Source organism: Somniosus microcephalus, chromosome 4 (genome assembly GCF_052327205.1).
Source record: "Somniosus microcephalus isolate GS21.2 chromosome 4, FLI_Smic_1.0, whole genome shotgun sequence".
Taxonomy (NCBI): Eukaryota; Metazoa; Chordata; class Chondrichthyes; order Squaliformes; family Somniosidae; genus Somniosus; species Somniosus microcephalus.
The window spans coordinates 242,775,746-242,795,058 of NC_140990.1; the positions used below are offsets into that span (position 1 = coordinate 242,775,746).

The following is a 19,313-nucleotide window of genomic DNA, read 5'->3' on the forward strand; positions in this document are numbered from 1 at the left end:
GATATTATGACCCCGCCCTGGTGGGACGTTTTTGAGAGTATGGAGGTCCCCTCCTGGATTCGAATGGCGTCCCACATCTTAGTAGTCTGTCAGCTAGGGATCGTCCTCTACCTGGTTTGTGTCCAGTGTAGGAGAAAGGTTCCCGGGGTAGAATTTAAAGCAAAAGGGTTGTGGAAGGACCAGTATGCCCGGGTGGAAGAAGAAACACCCGTGTGAGCTTTGTGTCATGTCACTGCCGAGTAGTGGCAGATCCGTTTGTTATTTTTAATAAAGCTCATTCCTTCCGTTCGTTATTTTTTAATAAATATGGTTTTGGCCTGATGTTGATTTTTATTAAAGGTTGTGTGTTGTAATAAAGTTTCATGATGTCCCAAGTAGTGCAGGGGTGTTGGACCCCCTCCGTGCTTGGACTATTGTAACAGATAGTAATTGTTTCTATCGATAGATGCCTGTCGTGCACTGCGGTTTTTCTCTAAGTAAGGGGAATGTATGTGTCGGGGATTCATGGATAGATAAATATAGGGGAAGGTTGTTTGCGGGGGGTCAGAAATTTGCTCACCTTGATTGGACACTTCAAGCAAGTTTCAATATCCTAGGGAGGACTGAAAGGATTCGCAAATTTCATGTCTCCCCCGAAGATTTACTTTTGGCTTATTGAAGAAACCCTGGCTGGACTGAGTTTAAAATTCAGGGCTCCAGGGCTCAACAAAATGGCTGCGGTCAACCTCATGGCCAAGGCCTATAAGTTTCAGTTTTGGGCTGACAAAGAAGGAGCTTTCAGAAATTAGAATGCAGACAAACCTTCTGCATTTATGCATGAGAAGCAAACCCAGTGGCATTCGGGCCTCTGATTAAAACCCATCAAGGTCGTTTGCACAGACAGTCAATATGTAATAGCTGCATTCAGACCTACATTAGAGGACATCAACACTGTTTGCAAGCAATCAACGGGGCATTCAAACTGGAATGGCCCCATCACGAAACCAGTTGGACAAAGGGGAACACTTATGAGACGTTTAAAAACCGATTAACCGGCCATCCAGGTCGATGGGCCCAGATCAGTTTCCTTTGTATAAGCTTCAATACGTCCAGGTCAGACAAAGAAACAAGCTGATCTGGCGGGAGATAAGGGCTACCAGGAGGGTTATAACTAGTCCCTCGGGAAGCCATCTCTCTCTCTCCCGCCTCGACTCCGGTGCCCTGCCTTACCATCAAGAGGATCATCAACGAAGAGCCCGTCCAGGGAAGCAGGATACCCGCAGTTACATTTAAATCACTGGGGTATCTCTGTTTTGGGTGGTGAAAACCCTAAAGACATCGGCAGGCAATGGAGCAGGCGTTCCAACATCTTAGACTGGTGAGCATCAATTTTCTGGCCTATCACAAGATAACCTAGATAGGTGTAAAGGGTGGGAGTTAAGGGGATTAGTAAAATAGTCATTTTAGTCAGTTTCCCTCGATGTGTCCGTTTCTCCTCCCCCGCTAAGTGTAATTGTGTTGCATCCATAGTAATTTTCTCTGTATAGTAGTTATTTCTCTATTTTAATAAACATTGGTTTTCTTTGCACCAAACCACTGGTCTCGTTTGTCTATATCGCTGCTCGTAAATAAGTCCGGTGCTCAGAACTAAAAAGGGGGAAGCGATTCGAACCGCACGGGGCTGGGGCAGCTCAGGCACACGACTGACTGACCAGACAAAAACCCCAAACCAAATTCCGCTTACACTGGTAAGTGAGGGTCTTGCGGGAGGGAAGGGGGAAAGGAGTCTGGGTCAGGGGAGGCTGCGACTATCCTTTGTGAGGCCTGGGAGCACAACCCAGCTCCTCTGGGGCCCCACAAAAGAAAGGTTTTATTTACTTAACTTGGAGGCCCTCTCTGTTTGCAGTCCTGCCTTAGGCCCCAGTTAAATTGCAATTGGGGTCCTTTTGACCTATTAGGACCCCGAATTGCATAGATTCATTAGGCCCCAAGCAGGCATCTCATCCGCCTGCAGAACTTTGCAGGTTAAAATTTGCAATGTCGGGAAAAGGTCGAGTTACAACGGGTAAGTAACCCTTTCATTTTCAACTGTCAACAGTTTCTGCCAGGTGGGTAGGGCTGCAATCAACCCCTAACCTTTCATAGGAGACATTCAATGGAAGGCCTGTGCATGGCCCACAAGGGGTTCCATTGACTGAGTTACATTTTAGACTGAAATGATCAGAAATGACAGGAAATGCAAACCTTATTTATTGCAGTGGTGCCAGAATCACAGATATTACAGTGATATATCCAACAAACTGCTAAATGAAAATATACATATTTTTAAGAAACAATTGCTATAAGAAATTAAATTACACATGACATGGAGCCTTCTGCCCTATTAGGGTTATAATTTTATAAGTGCACAGTCTAACCAACTGCAACTGTACTTGCGTAATCACCAGTAACTTAGCTCCATTATCACCTAATCATGTAACACTGTGGCAGCCATAATAGTCTCACTGCTGTATCTGTCATTCCAGCTGACAGAGGCAGGAAGGAAGCAGGCAGGGCTGGTAGAATTAAGACAATAATTCCCTTATCATTTCAGTGTAAAACAAAAATACCCTGTAAACATTTTAAAATGTAACTTTACCAGTCAGAATGCTTAGACAAAGTTATCAATTCACCAATAAGGAGTATTAGATGTGAGTGAGATTTAGCTTAAGTTAGATATCTCAATGAATAAGTCCCACTGCCCCACCCGCTGTTCCACAACCATACTGAATTAAAATGTCGGAGAGATAGTGCTTACATATCAGTTCTGGGTAGCCTTATTGTCAATGGAATCTAGATTATACTCCAAGGTGGGATTCTCCTTCTTTGAGTAGAGTTCTGGCAGGATGGGACTTCCACCTGCCCCTCAATTTCTGCCCCAATCCCAACCCATTTTCCAATGTTGGAGCTCATTCTGTATCCATGGTGGGGTCCTGGCGAGATTCCCGCCATCAAGAGGCAGCAACTCAGGAAATTCTGGTGGTGCTGCGGTGGGGATGCTGCTGCAGCACCAGAAGGGACAGCGAAAGACCTTAAAGGGGTTGAATCGCTCCAAAGATTGAAATCGAGGCTCACATTGAAGGCCTTGGCCAGGACCGAGGCCTACAGGGTGTAAATATTGGGCCTGACTTTGAGGGACAGAAGGTGGCTGCAAGGTCTTCTCTTTCCACTGGGGAGGGGGAACTTGGGATCTATTGTCTCACTGCCCTACGTCCCCCACCATCCCCCCTTGCATATGGTGGTGGGGAAGGAATGACCAGTCGTGGTCTTAGTGGGAGCAAGGATACTGAAATCCTGGTTGGGGCAGTGATGTAGGGTTTGGCCCCACTGCCTGAAATTTTCCTCATTCTCCACTGTACTCCCACCTAATTTTGGGCAGGATCATGGAGGAGAATTCCCTCCCAGGTTTCTCCAATTCAGTATAAAGAGGTCTGATGCAAATCATCTCAAACTAGGTTACAACCTTTCTTCCTTAAGCAGGACCTTTGAGTTTGATATCCTGTGCTGTCTTTAATATGTTCACCTAACAATTTAGATGTAATTATCTAAATTTCCAAAGGCTATATATTCCTAATATCTGTCTTTTGGGACCTCGGGGAAAAAATCTGGGAAATTCCTCCCCCCCGCCACCCCATGGTGATCAAAACTAGTCCAGGAGATCACTCTAGCCCTGATCATTCTGTGCAGGGCCTACCTTTTATACGAGGTGATCTCCGTCCCTGCCAGAAACGGGTCCTGGAAATGCGAGTGCGGGTAGAAAAAGGCATTTTGCATTTATAAATATGAACATATAGTACAAAAATAATGACACTGGGGATTCTCCCAGTCAGCCGCTGAAACTTCAACAGAAGATCAGCGGAAACTCCATTTATGCGTCTATCTAAGGTTTCCTCCGATCTTCCACCAAATTACAGTGGTCAAACAGCAGAACCCCCGAGGATATTCCAGTGACAATGTTAACTTTGTACAAAGCATTGGTTAGGCCACAGTTAGAGTACTATGTGCTGTTTTGGGCACCCCATTATAGAAAGAACAATAAAGTCACATAAATTGTACAGTACAGTTTCACCAGGATGATGCCAGGGATGGGAAACTATAGTTAGGAGGAGAGACTTGAGATACTAGCAGTTATTTCAATGAAGCAGGGAAGGCCAAGAGGAGATTTAATAAAGATTTTAAAGTTATGAGGATTTTAATAGTGAGTAGGCAAAGACTATTTCCTCTGATTGAGGAGTCACTATGTTGGAACATGGAATGCTTTGCCACAGGAAGTGGTTGAGGCAGAGACCTCTGTATCGTATCAGGCAAAAGTTAATACATATTTGAAGGAGAAGAAGATAAAGAGCTATGGTGAGAGTGGGGGCGTGGTTTAGTTTTGGATTGCTCTCGCAAAGAGGCAACACAAATACAATGGGCCAAATGGCCTCCTTCTGTGTTATAAACTTCTATGGTTCTACACCAATCAGGATTAGGAACTGCTTTCTAGCCCAGCAGCACTGAAGGGAATTATAGTGCCCCTACTGTACCCCAGCTAAATTAAGCTACCTCAACACAGACCAGGGGTCAAAGCTGCTACCTTCCTAGTCTGCATGGTTCAGTACTGTACTTTGTCACACAATACCTTTACCTACTGGTCCATCAGGGGCACTCTCTCCCCTTTCACAGAATGTACAAGAATTCAAATCATTTGTTTGCAATATCTGAGAGTAAATTAAATTTCTGATACTTAAACAGGCACTGTGTTATAAGAATATTTTAACCAGTTGGATTTCTTTGACTGATAATCCAAAATTATTCTAGAATTTATGATGTTCAATGAACAGAGATAGAAATATACTTTATTAATCCTTTTTAGACTGGCAAGACACTTATTATCTGTTCAGTGCATTTATGTGATTCTTATTTAATCTGTTCAGATGTTTTTCAACTAAATAAGTGCTGGCAAGATCTGTACACTGCTAAAACTGGAACTGGGTAACCAATCTTTTGTATTTTCTTGCATAGGATCGTCGGTTCAGAGATGAAATTGATAAACTGACAGGATACAAAACAAAATCCCTGCTGTGCATGCCGATTCGAAACAGTGACGGTGAGATTATTGGTGTCGCCCAAGCTATAAACAAAAATCCAGGAGGCACTCCCTTCACTGAGGATGATGAAAAGGTTAGTTTTTATTTCTTGTTCATTTATGATTATCTTTTAATAGCTATATTTGTAATAAACTAAACTTATAGCACAAAGCACAGTAGTTGTCCTTTATATTTTTTGATGATTTAAATAAAGCACTTTATTACAGTACATTATATACCAAACCCATTGTGGTTCGAGGAGAGTCATTACATAAAATGGATTCCAATGTTATTGAAATAACTTGATAATACAGGTAGCAATATAAATATGCATCCAATGTAGTGCAAGCTCTGAAAACTTTGAGATTGCCTGGAACAGTGTATCATTGCTGAGGTACAATATGATACTTTGATTACTATTAAATTAAATATGTGCCTCGTATTTTCTTTAGATGTTAATGATTAAAAAATGACATTCAGAATAGAAAAGTGAATTTTTGTTTTGGGTAAATATTGCAGCAATATTATGTGGTCTACACAAAATTCTATAATGTTTTGCTCTTACAAGACTTAATGGAAAAACACTATTCGGTAGTGTTGTAAATTGCCCGAACGACAATTTTACATGGTAGTTTCAGTAATCTAAAAGTACAAATTTTATACATTTTAAAACTATTATTTATGAGCAACACTGAAATTTTTGAGCTGTAATCCACTTGTGAGATTTCTTGAATGGAATGGATTCTAATTTGTTGCACTGCTTTAATTAGCAGGGCATCTTGAAAATATCATACATATTTTTAAAAATTACAGCACTGTAATGATATATAAGAATTTGCCCAATTCATCATTAAGGGAACAGATGTTCCTGTCAAACCTTTGTTATTTTCGAACATGTACGCACAAAAGAGCAACTGTAAGTAATCTCAGGCTAACAGTGAAAGACACTGAGGCGGCCATTTGTCTTGGGTGGTAGCACAAAATAGGCAATAGCGAATTGGCAGCCCGTTTTACACCCCACCAATTTTTTTCCACACACTGTTTTACAATCAGTTTTATATACTTGATATGAATAATACATTTGAAGTAACAACAGAAAATGCTGGAAACACTCAGGAGGCCAGGCAGCATCCATGGAGAGCGAAACAGAGTTAACGTTTCAGGTCTGTGACCCTTCGTCAGAACTGGTAAAAGTTGGAGATGTAACAGGTTTTAAGCAGGTGCAGAGGCAGGGAAAAGGGGGAGGGGAGGGGAGGAAGGAACTAAAGGCACAGTCTGTGCTAGGATTGAACTCAGGAGAGATAAAACCTTTGAAGTAATGTTTTACATACTAGACAGTCTGTGGAAAGCAAACTAGCAGTAACTAAATTTAAAGTGCTCACCACATCTCATAGGTATTAAAATAAATTGCCTTTTGATTTGAATTGTGTCAGATCCTCCTGTTTGTTGCAGTGGAGTCCCACTGTGCTTATTAGTGTGGCATAAGCTGGATAAACAAGCCACAAACAGTGGACTGCTGAAAAATGAATCAAGAAACATCCTCAAATTATGGACTACAATGTTCTGGGTCACTCAGTGACTTCTATTTCAGAAAGCAAGTATTCGTCATCATGAATCATCCATGTAAATGTAGCACAAAACAAAATGAATATACAACTTCTAATGTTCAGCCAAATTGCTCTGTAATCACTGTTGCTCATAGTGAATCAATGGATATGGAAACTGTTAGGTTGTACCTTTGAACCTAGGAGGAGGAATAGGGAGAAGGGTCCAGATATGAAGAAGGGCATTTTTTGATTGGTTCCTGGCAAATTTAAGACTATCAGAAAAGTGTGACAGTTTTTTTGTGCTACAGAAATATTTAAACTGTAATATGTGTTATATACACACATTAATATATTAGTGAATTTTAACAACTTCATTTTTTTTCTTTTAAAACGTTAATTGGGTCATACTCAAAAGAAAGGATTCCTTCATGATGTCCTTCAAAGCAAGGATGTTCTTTGTGAGCTCATACAACATAACAGATTTTATAGATATTTGAGATCTATGAAACTTGAATAAAATCATTTTAGAGCATATCATGACTTACGTCACCGTGTTGATAATGGTAGAAAGAAGGACCTATATAATTTGCAGTTTCATCAACGGTGACTGATTTTTGCCTCAGTAAATGAGCTTCAATGCTGGTAAGTAATGTATCAAGTGCTTATATTTTCATTTTCTGATGACACAAGAAGTATGAGTTTCACTACCATTTCGGGGGCAAGTCTGTGGGTCATCAGATCAATGTGTTATTTAAAATTTTTATTAAAATGTTGCACACTGATTTACATATTGTTGTAGTTGTACTTTGCATTTACAGCAGGAAACATTTAATATAATGTCAACATAATTATGCACATTGATACAGTAGTTTTACCTGCTTTCAGATCAGTGTGGTCATTTTGGAGGGGGGGTGATTGGAATGTGGAGGCACTGACTCAAGTTATTATTCTCGTGTTGTTGAGAGCACCACAACTACCTTTGTGGTTAGTTGTTGCTGGAGTTTGTGGCGTGCTAGTAGATCGTCAAGGAAGCGCATATTTTGGAGATACCTGATCAGGCCCTGCTGGGTGAGGTGGCATTTATCCATTAGTTGGTTGGAGAAAAAGATTGTCTCTTTGTGGGGGGAACTAGCCTAGCCTGGTGATGGACTGCTCTTTGTAGGTTCAAATCCATTTATTTGGGATTGGTTTGGTGGCTACGGGTACAATACCCATCATAGGTTCTTCACAAAGACTGGTTCCAAGCCACAATTCTATTAAACCTGGTCAACCAGTGATACTATCTAAAATTTAGGAGGTCAAATACTCTCGAGCTTAGGGAAATGCAGGCACTTGAAGTGAATTCATGGCCATTCACCTACCCAGAGGAACTTAGCTATGTGCCTGTCAGGAGCGCCGAATTGTTGAGCCAGGAGCATAATATTGTAGGGGGTTTTGGTTTGGGGTTTGTGTCTGGCCAGTCAGTCATGTCTGAGCTGCTCCAGCCCCATGCAGTTCGAATCGCTTCCCCTTTGGTTCTGACCACTGGACTTATTTACAAGTAGCGATATAGACAAACGAGACCAGTGGTTTGGTGCAAAGAAAACCAATGTTTATTAAAAATAGAGAAAACAATTACTATACAGAGAAAAATCACTATGGATGCAACACAATTACACTTAACGGAGGAGGAGAAACGGACACATCGAGGGAAAATGACACTTTAGCAATTCCCCTTAACTCCCACCCTTTGCACCTATCTAGATTGTCTTGTAATGGGCCAGACAATTGATGCTCACCAGTCTAGGATGTTGAAACGCCTGCTCCATGCCCTGTTGCCTGCCGATGTTTTAGGTTTTCACCGCCCCAAAGCAGAGATACCCCAGTAATTCAAACGTAACTGCGGGTATCCTACTTCCCTGGACGGGCTCTACGTCAACGATCCTCTCACTGGGTTGATGGTACGGCAGGACACCGGAGGCGAGGCGGGAGAGAGAGAGAGAGAAATGGCCTCCCGAGGGACTAGTTATACCCTTCCCGGTAGCCCTTATCTCTCGCCAGATCAGCTCATTTCTTTTGTCTGATCTGGATGGCCGGTAATCGGTTTTAAACGCCTCATCAGTGTTCCCCTTTGTCCAACTGGTTTCGTGATGGGGCCATTCCAGTCTGAATGCCCCGTTGATCGTTTGTAAACAGTGTTGATGTTCTCTTACCGAAGGTCTGAATGCAGCTAAGCTTGTCCCACTACATTTTTGAATAGGCCTTGCCTGCTCTTGATTGTTTGTGCAAACAACCTTGATGATTTTTAATCAGAGGCCCGAATGCCACTGGGTTTGCTTCTCATGCATAAATGCAGAAGGTCTGTCCGCATTCGAGTTTTCTGGAAAGTTCCTTCTCACAGTCATCAGAATACAAGCTTGTCAGTCCAAACTGAAACTTACAGGCTTTGGCCATGAGGCTGACCGCAGCCATCTTGTTGAGCCCTGGCTTCCAAACTCAGTCCAAACAGGGCTTCTTTAATAAACCAAAAGTAAATCTTCGGGGGGGGGGGGGGGGAGACATGAAATTTGTGAATCCTTTCAATATTTAGCATTTGGAACAGGCAAAGTAGTTGGGACAGTGCATTCATGTTTATTGTGGCTTAGGTGTGATACGGGCAGGCTGTCCCATCTAACTGGGTCAGTGTCCATGTTTTTTGTGAGTGGTGGTTGCAGTGAAGGTTGGGGGCGGGGGGATGATTTTTTTTATACAAGGTTGATAATGTAGCGGCTGCTGTTATTCCAAAGGAATCAGATACTTTTATCTGTCTATGCAAAACTGTAGGATTTATATATATCTTCTCCTTCTTAGGCAGTCCCTTGGAACCGAGGTTGACTTGCTTCCACATTAAAAATAAGTTCGCAGTTGACTGGTGAGTCCAATGCGGGACCTACAGTCTCTGTCACAGGTGGGGCAGACGGTGGTTGAAGGGGCGGGTGGGCGCGGTGCTTGGGTTGACGTGCGCTCCTTCCGCTGTTTGCGCTTGGCTTCCGCTTGCTCCCGGCGAAGAGACTCGAGGTGTTCGACACCTTCCCAGATGCTTCTCCTCCACTTTGTGAGGTCTTGGGCCAGGGATTCCCAAGTGTCGGTGGGGATGTTACACTTTTTCAAGGAGGCTTTGAGGGTGTCCTTGAAGCATTTCCTCTACCCACCTGGGGCTCTCTTGCCGTGTCGGAGTTCCAAGTAAAGCGCTTGTTTTGGGAGTCTCGTATCGGGCATGCGGACTATGTGACCCGTCCATCGGAGCTGATTGAGCGTGGTTAAAGCTTCGATGCTGGGGATGTTGGCCTGAGCAAGAACACTGATGTTGGTGCACCTATCCTGCCAATGGATTTGCAGGATTTTGCGGAGCCAGTGTTGGTAGTACCTCTCCAATGCTTTAAAGTGCCTGCTGTATATTGTCCATGTCTCTGAGGCATACAGCAGGGCAGGTATCACTGCTGCTCTGTAGACCATGAGCTTAATGCCGGGCTTGAGATCCTGGTCTTCAAACACTCTCTTCCTCAGGCGACTGAAGGCTGCACTGGCACACTGAAGGTGGTGTTAGATTTCGTTGTCGACGTCTGCCCTTGTTGACAGTAGGCTCCTGAGGTATGGAAAGTGGTCCACGTTGTCCAAGGCCTTGTCGTGGATTTTGATAATCGGGGGGGCAGTACTATGTGGCGGGGGCAGGTTGGTAGAGGACCTTTGTCTTACGGATGTTTAGTGTAAGGCCCATACTCTCGTACGCTTCCTACAAAACTGTAGGATTTATATACATATGGGGTAATTTGTTGCCAATGTTTCTATAGCCAGGATGAAAAGAGAGGTGGCGACCTTGTCTAGTTTTTGTTGGATGGACAGTGTGCCAAAGTTGTGGCATTCTTGCAAACCGTGGATGTCTCCGAAATAGAGGAAGAAGGAAACCACCCTCTAACCTGTCGGATGCCTTTGCTGCATCAAGGGACAGCATTATAGCAGATGCTTTGGCCCTGTGCAGTGTGTTAAATGGCTGCCTGGTGAAATTCCCTGATTGGTGCCTTGGAGATAGCCGATTTAATCTGAGTGAGGTCATTTTGAGAGCTACAGTGCCCTGTCTGAATGTTATTTAATGTTTGAAAAAACATCATAAAACTTCATCTGTTCAAGAAGTTGGAGTCTTAGATCTGGCACTTGACCAGCACTACAATTTTTACAAGAATTTTTTTTCGAAAAGACTCATTTATCTATGGGAAAAAATCTCTCTAATGTTTTAAAAATGCTTAATGAAAGAGAAGTATTAGAGGAGGGGATAAGGAAAGGTTTCTGAAGCTACTGTCAGCATTCAGTTATTCATTTCTAGGACTGGACAGGAAATGTGACCAGGCATCACATTTTAATATTTGTGCACTGCACATGTACTGCATTGTGTCACTGCTGTATCGGATATTATGCAGCTTTTTTGTGCTGTTTGTAAATTCTCAACATGAGCAGTATTGAGATTAAATTGGTCCATAAATGATCACGTTGATCCCATAAGGTTATTTTATATCATAAGATTATTTTGTTCCAGCATTGTGTGGGGTCCAAAAGATTATGAATAAACAGGAATTTTTACAAGACATGGATGAATGTTACTAAATTTGTATTACTTTGTCAGTGAAGTAGTTTAACAATTCTATTTACTTTCACTTGAGAATTGAAGAGAAGCGGCAAAAAACTATCCCCTACACTCATTGGTTATGGCCGCCAGTGATTTATTGTTTGCCAACCACTGCGCCAAAGCATAGCTGCAAAAGTAATAGTCAAAACTGCTATTTGTGACTAGATAAGTCCTCTCTATAAAGACTTTCACGTGGCTTTATACACAGGACACATCTCAAACATTAGAAGTTTTTACACAAGGCACATCTCAAACATTAGAAGTTTTTACACAAGGCACGTATCAAACATTAAAAGCATTTCTCAATGAATTTTGTACTAAACTCAAAGATGGAGATCCAAAAACCATAGGTTGACATTAATCAACTTAATTAGCCAATAATGTATTCTACAATAGGAAGCTATTAATTACTGCTGTGATTAAGTCATTAATCATTTTTATACATTTAAAATCATACCATTTGTTCTATAAATTCCAGGCGATTATATTTTTGCAGATCTTACAAATCAATTTTATATAAAAGAAAATTCTGATGAGGTAACAGTATTTACTGAGATAAAAACACTGTAGGATGAAATAAAACTTATACAAGTGATTTATTAAATGCCTTCATTTCATCTAAAAAAAATCAGAATAATTATTAGAGAGGGCTGAGCCTATACAACTGCAGCCTAAGCCTTTGCTCCATATGATTCACTGCATAAGTGCTGGCTGCCAGATGTTAGGGCTTAAATGACCTAGAGAGCCATTTCCAAAATGCTTACTACACTCCCTGGTGTTATCACTGGAGTCATAGGGCTGGATTTTGCAAGCCCCAAGGAGGTGGGTTTGGAGGCGGGAGTGGTGGGAAAATTGCAGAATTTGGGGGCAGGAACCCATCCCACCCCCAACCCGCCTCCATGCCATCTTGCCAGGAGGTGGGTAGCCGACCCGCACCGGGTCCCGCCTCCCGGGAAGGGGATTAATGCCAATTAACTGCCTGTTAACAGGTAGTTAACAGGCAGTTTTTTGGCTAATCCCTATTTTGAGCCCTGAAGTGTGGGCTTCCTGACGGCTCCGAACCTCGCCAGGTGTGTCGTCGGTCTGTGGGGGTCGGAGGGGCCGAGATGTACGGTGTGCAGGTGAGTAATGGGTGCATGTGTGCAGAGGTAAGTGTGTGAGGTGTGTGTAAAGTGTTTTAATAAGTTTTACTTACCTTTACTTCTTCCTGCAGGCTTCCTCCCTTCAGGTCTCGGGGGTCCCTCAGCTCACTGGCACAGAAAGCAGAATGGCCGCTGAATTGTCAAAAGCTGTAGCCTTCTGCTTTCTGGTCAGGAAGGCTTTCTAATTGAGTCTTGAGTAAAGACACAACTTAGAAGACAGATTGTCAGTGTTTGACAGCTTCACATAGCTGTCAAGCGATGACATTTCATCTGTCAAAAGCTCTTGACAGATGAAACGGCACTCGCTGACGTCACCTGTAACTGGCTTTCCCTTAATTGGCCTGCTAAGCCCGCTGGACGGACTTAACAAGGTCAATCAAGGGAAAATAGCATGGGTTGGCCACAAGTCGATGGAGGCGGGACTAAAACCCAACAAGTGGGAGTCCCGTCTCCAAAAGCTCCCCATTGACAAAATCCAGCCCATAGACTTATACAGCACAGAAAGAGGCCCTTTGGCTCATCGTGTCTGCGCCGGCCATCAAACCCTATCTATTCTAATCCCATTTTCTAGCACTTGGTCCGTAGCCTTGTATGCTATAGTGTTTCAAGTGCTCATCTAAATGCTTCTTGAATGTTGTGAGGGTTCCTGCCTCTACCACCCTTTCAGGCAGTGAGTTCCAGATTCCAACCACCCTCTGGGTAAAAAAGTTTTTCCTCAAATCCCCTCTAAACCTCCTGCCCCTTACCTTGAAACCATGCCCCCTGGGTAGTGACCCCTCTACTAAGGGGAAAAGTTCATTTCTATGCCCCTCATAATTTTGTACACCTCAATCAGGTCCCCCCTCAGCTTTCTCTGCTCTAAGGAAAACCACCCCAGCCTGTCCAGTCTCTCTTCATAGCTGAAACGCTCCAGCCCAGGTAACATCCTGGTGAATCTCCTCTGCGTCCTCTCCAATGCAATCACATCTTTCCTATAGTGTGGCGACCAGAACTGCACACAGTATTCCAGCTGTGGCCTAACTAGCGTTTTGTACAGCTCCATCATAACCTCCCTGCTCTTATATTCTATGCCTCGGCTAATGAAGGCAAGTATCCCATATGCTTTCTTAACCACCTTATCCACCTGTCCTGCTGTCTTCAGGGATCTATGTACATGCACACCAAGATCCCTCTGATCCTCTGTCCTTCCTAGAATCCTACTATTCATTGTGTATTCCCTTGCCTTGTTAGTCCTCCCAAAAAGCATCACCTCACACTTTTCAGGGTTAAATTCCATTTGCCACTGTTCTGCCCATCTGATCAACCCGTCGATATTGTCCTGTAGCCTGAGGCTTCCCTCCTCGCTATTTACCACTCCACCAATTTTCGTGTCATCTGCGAACTTACTGATCATACCTCCTACATTCATATCTAAATCATTAATGCACACTACAAACAGCAAGGGACCCAGCACCGATCCCTGTGGTACACCACTGGACACAGGCTGCCAGTCACAAAAACAACCTTCGACCATCACCCTCTGCCTCCTGCCACTAAGCCAATTTTGGATCCAATGTGCCAAATTGCCCTGGATCCCATGGGCTCTTACCTTCTTGACCAGTATCCCATGCGGGACTTTGTCAAAAGCCTTACTGAAGTCCATGTAGACTACATCAACTGCACTACCCTCATCCACACACCTAGTCACCCCCTCGAAAAATTCAAATTGGTTAGACATGATCTCCCCTGACAAAGCCATGCTGACTATCCTTGATTAATCCTTGCCTCCCCAAGTGGAGACTAATTCTGTCCCTCAGAATTTTTTCCAATAATTTCCCTACCACTGATGTTAGGCTCACTGGCCTGTAATTCCCCGGTTTATCCCTACTACCCTTCTTGAATAATGGTACCACGTTAGCTGTCCTCCAGTCCTCTGGCACCTCCCCTGTGGCCAGAGAGGTTCTGAAAATTTGTGTCAGAGCCCCTGCAAACTCCACCCTCGCCTCACACAGCAGCCTGGGATACATCTCATCTGGGCCTGGGGATTTATCCACTTTTAATCCCGCTAAAACCGATAGTACCTCCTCCCTCTCAATGCTAATTTGTTCAAGTATATCACAATCCCCCTGCCTGATTTCTATGTCTACAACGTCCTTCTCCATAGTGAACACAGATGCAAAATATTCATTTAAAACCTCACCCACATCTTCCGTCTCTGCACACAGATTGCCACTTTGGTCCCTAATGGGCACTACTCTTTTCCTGGTTATCTTCTTGCCCTTAATATACTTTATTTCTTAATTCCTTTATTTTGCCCACCAGTGTTTTTTCATGCCCCCTCTTCGCTCTCCTAATTTTTTTTTTTAAGTACCCTCCTGCACTTTCTATACTCCTCTAGGGTTTCCACTGTTTTTAGTCCTTTGTATCTGTCAAAAGCCTCCCTTTTTTTCCTAATCCATTCTTGTATATCCCTTGACATCCAGGGTTCCCTGGGTTTGTTGGTACCACCCTTGACCTTTATGGGAACATGTTGGCGCTGTACTCTCTCTATTTCTTTTCTGAATGACTCCCACTGCTCTGATGTGGATTTTCCTACAAGTAGCTGATCCCAGTCCACTTTGGCCAGATCATGCCTTATCATATTAAAATCGGCCTTCCCCCAATTTAGAACCTTTATTTAGAACCCATCTTTGTCCTTTTCCATGACTACCTTAAATCTCACCGAATTATGGTCACTGTCACCAAAATGCTCCCCTGCTGACATTTCTACCACTTGTCCGGCTACATTCCCTAGAATTAGGTCCAGTACCGCCCCCTCTCTTGTAGGGCTTTCTACATGCTGGCTCAAAAAGCGCTCCTGGATGCACTTTAAGAATTCTGCACCCTCTAAGCCTTTCACACTCTGACTATCCCAGTTAATATTGGGGAAGTTGAAATCCCCTACTATTATTACCCTATTATTATTACACTCCTCTGAGATTTGCCTACTTATCTGTTCTTCTGTCTCCCCCTGACTGTTTGGGGGCCTATAGTACACTCCCAGCAAAGTGCTTGCCCCCTTTTTGTTTTTAAGTTCTACCCATATGGCCTCATTAGAGGAACCTGCTAAGATACCTTCCCTCCTTACTGCAGTGATTGACTCCTTGATTAATATTGCAACACCCCCTCCTCTTTTACACCCCCCCTCTGTCTCGCCTGAAGATTCTATACCCCGGAATATTGAGCTGCCAGTCGTGCCCCTCCCTCAACCATGTCTCTGTGATAGCAACAATATCATACTCCCATGTGTTCATCAACACCTTCAATTCATCTGCCTTACTCGCAAGACTCCTTGCATTAAAATAAATGCCATCCAGCCTTGTCATACTCCCTTGTGCCATTACATATTTGCTCTGCCTTCCAGACTGACTTGTTTTTTCCTCTGTATTTGGCTGTGCATCACCCCCTACTATAGCTCCACTCCGTATCCCATCCCCCTGCCAAGTTAGTTTAACCCCCCCGCCCCCCAACAGCACTAGCAAACCGCCCCACAAGAAGCCTACTATATTTCTGTGTCTACCAAGATGCACTGCTAGCAAAATCACTAATATACTACAATAGCAAATAACTGCATTCCAATGTATTGCACTATGGAAATTGTTCAGAGGTAGCAATATACAGGACATTTGAACTTGATGAGAGTTGTTTTTTCAGTTTATGACATCCTCAGGACTCGCAATGTTTAGCTGCCTAATAACATAATCCAGACTGTGTTAGCGTAACACATAAAACACCCAAAATGTCTCCCAATTTCATATGTTGTAAAATTATGAAAACACACCACTGCACACAGATTTTTTTTGTGTAGTGGCTTACCACTCTTCTAGGACTTTCCTTTAGGTTTAACCCACATTGCCAGGGTAACAGTTTCCACTTTCAGTTGTCCATAAAGGCACACATGAAATAAATAGGAATAGTTTCAAACCAGTTTCTTGTGGGTGCAGGTTCATAACATAAAACAGTTTATAAAATCAAATTGTTGAGCACAGGTTAACATTAAACTCACAAATGCAATTAGAGACCATAAGAATGCCTAATGTGGGAAACACAAGGAATTGGGAAGGCTCTTCTGAGTTTGAAGTTAAAACAGAAAAGAGGAAACTCACTCTGTACCTGACCAGCATTAACTTGACCTGGGAATACTTGATGTTACCACTGGGTGATAAAAATGTTGCGTCAAACAATGTTCACTTGCCTCAATTTAGAGAACACAAAAAGTCACTTTGAAACCAGAAACATTATACACCATATTTTCTTTATCCTATATTCCTAAGAAAGTTATTTTCAGTACCTGATAGAGGAGTGCCACTCTTGAAAACTTATTTATAAAGATGTGAATTTTGAAGATAAGTATGTGCAGAAGGACTGTTCCACTTCATGTGGTAGTTATACTCAAGGAAAACATAACTGGAGAGGGAGTACTTTCAATAAATAATAACTTGCTTTTATATGGCGCCTCTAACATAGTAAAAACATCCAAAGGTGCAGTATTGACAAGCATCCTTCTATGGGTAACCTGTCCTAAATTTTTTAAACTAATAAATTGTCTTAATTTTTTACTGTTCATTGTCCATAGAAGTTTGGTCTTGTTACTGCTTTCTGGCAACCACTCCTGAACAATCCTCAGTTTCAGGTTGGATGCAATACTTACCAAGTCCTCCCCATTGAGAGCAACAGTCTATGGTTGCTTCAACTCTGTTGGCTTGCACCTAAACAACTTCGAATTTCATAGGCTTAATCAATACAATCTCTAATGACAACCCTGCCTCTTCATTATGTCAGGATCCTACCAGGGACTGCCCCTTTCAGGATGACAAGTTTTGTTTTGATAAGTTTGATACCTTGGGCACACCGAATAATACCGTAGTGTTGTTCATTAGGCAAATGTTTACCCCCTCATCTAATGCCCAGTACTCTCTCTGGACAATTAGGAACACGTGCTCATTCCAGATATTTTACATTCCACCCACCAATGACTGGGCTCAAACTTCAGCTGCAAATGATAGATTCAGTTTACATTTTGAAAATATGTTAGACAAGAACCTGAAATTTACCAAAGCTTTTAACTTTAAAATCACGCAGAACCTCAGTGTCACTCTACGAGAGATTCCCAATATAGGTTCCACCAAAACCATTCAGCTCCAGACCTCATCACAGTCCTGAGCCTGACATGGGCACTGGACATCAAGGCAGCATTCAATCAAGTATAGCACCAAAAAGCCCTAGCAAAACTGAAGCCAATCGGGGTCAAAGTAAAAACGCACTAGTGGTTGGAGTCATATCTGACACAAAGGAAGATGGTCATGGTTGTTGGAAACCAATCACAGCAGCCCCAGGAGTTCCTCACAGCAGTGATCCAGGCCCAACCATCTTCTGCTACTTCATTAATAACCTTTTCTCCATCAGGTGTTGGTGTGTTCGCCAATGATCTCACAGTATTCAGCTCCATTCACAACTCCTCTGATAATGAAGCAGCCCAAACCAGCTTGCAGCAGGACCTTAGCAACATCCAGGCTTGGGCTGATAAGTGGCAGATAACATCCACACCACATAAGTACCTGGCAATGACTATCTCCAACAGGAAAAAGTCAAACTACCTCCATCAAATCTTCAACTACACTACCATTGCCGAGTCCCAAAATCACCATCTTGGAGGTCAACAATAACCAGAAGCTTAATGGGTACTGTTATATCCGTGTATCTTAATGTTGTGTCCTTCAATAATCAGACAACAGACTGCAGGGAACGATTCAACAGGTGTTTACTGAATGAGGGTTACTGTAGAACTAACTATACAGATCACTACTCAGGGTTTATATACAGGTGTGGTCACTGCCGGTACTACAGTATACAGGAGCTGTAAAAAGTAGTTCTCTCCCTTAAGGTATGTATACATTACATACATTACAATTCCTCCCCTTTTAGATTAACAGTACCATAATACTCATTTAACAATTAACATTTTTAATATACAATGTTATATGAAAATAGTCCATTCATATATTCAGTCTCTGGGGAGGCTTCCTGATTCTCTCTGGATAACGCCTTTCCCGAGTGTCTCGCTCTTGGTGCGGAGGCGATTCTAGCACCCTGTCGTCAGTTGATTCATCAGCTTCCAATGCTATTGTTTCTGAGGTAGATGCGACCTGTACGTCGGGTTCCTCACCAGGTACGTATGGCCGAGACATGGGGTTGACTCGTTCCTGTGACTCTAGGATCTGGTCAGCATGGCGTCTCACAATGTTCTCCCCAACATCCACTGTGTACATTAGTGGCCCCTGCCGTGTGCATATCGTTCCTGGTTGCCATTTCTCTGTTCGGTAGTCGCGGGCCAAGACTGGTTGCCCTACATTGAAGCTCCTTGTTGGCTTCTCATTGATGTGCTGGAATTGCTTACTCTCAACATCTCTTCGTACATTTGGTCTGAGCAAATCCAGACGAGATCTCAACTTTCGGTTAAAGAACATCATGGCCGGGGCCTGGTTGGTGACTGCATGTGTCGCATTTCTGTAGGCTAACAGGAAATTGTCCACCTTATGCTGCAGTGGAATGTCGTCATCGCACATGGCCTTTACTGCTTTTTTAAAGGTTTGTACGAACCTCTCAGCCAATCCATTTGTGGCTGGATGATACGGGGCGGATGTGTAATGCCTTACCCCATTCCTTTTCATCAATCTTCGAAACTCTTCAGACACAAACTGTGGTCAGTTATCAGAGCAAATCTGCTCTGGCAAGCCGTTCCTCGGCCGGGCTTCGGCAAATCAGACCACATTTCCGTACTCCTACTTCCTATTTACAAACAGAAGTTAAAGAGCACACCCACAACAGTAAAAACGGTGCGAAGCTGGACAGCGGACATAGAACTACAACTGCAGGGCGG

General features: G+C 43.1%; 1 protein-coding gene across 1 annotated transcript in view; it reads left to right on the forward strand.

Annotated features, from left to right (window-relative positions):
* pde11a (phosphodiesterase 11a) overlaps window positions 1-19,313 on the forward strand; it is a 544,209-nt gene that overhangs the window by 93,235 nt on the left and 431,661 nt on the right. The window contains exon 2 of the mRNA XM_085986089.1: window positions 5,023-5,181. Coding sequence (XP_085842215.1) covers window positions 5,023-5,181 — 159 coding nt within the window. The remainder of the gene's footprint in view (window positions 1-5,022; window positions 5,182-19,313) is intronic.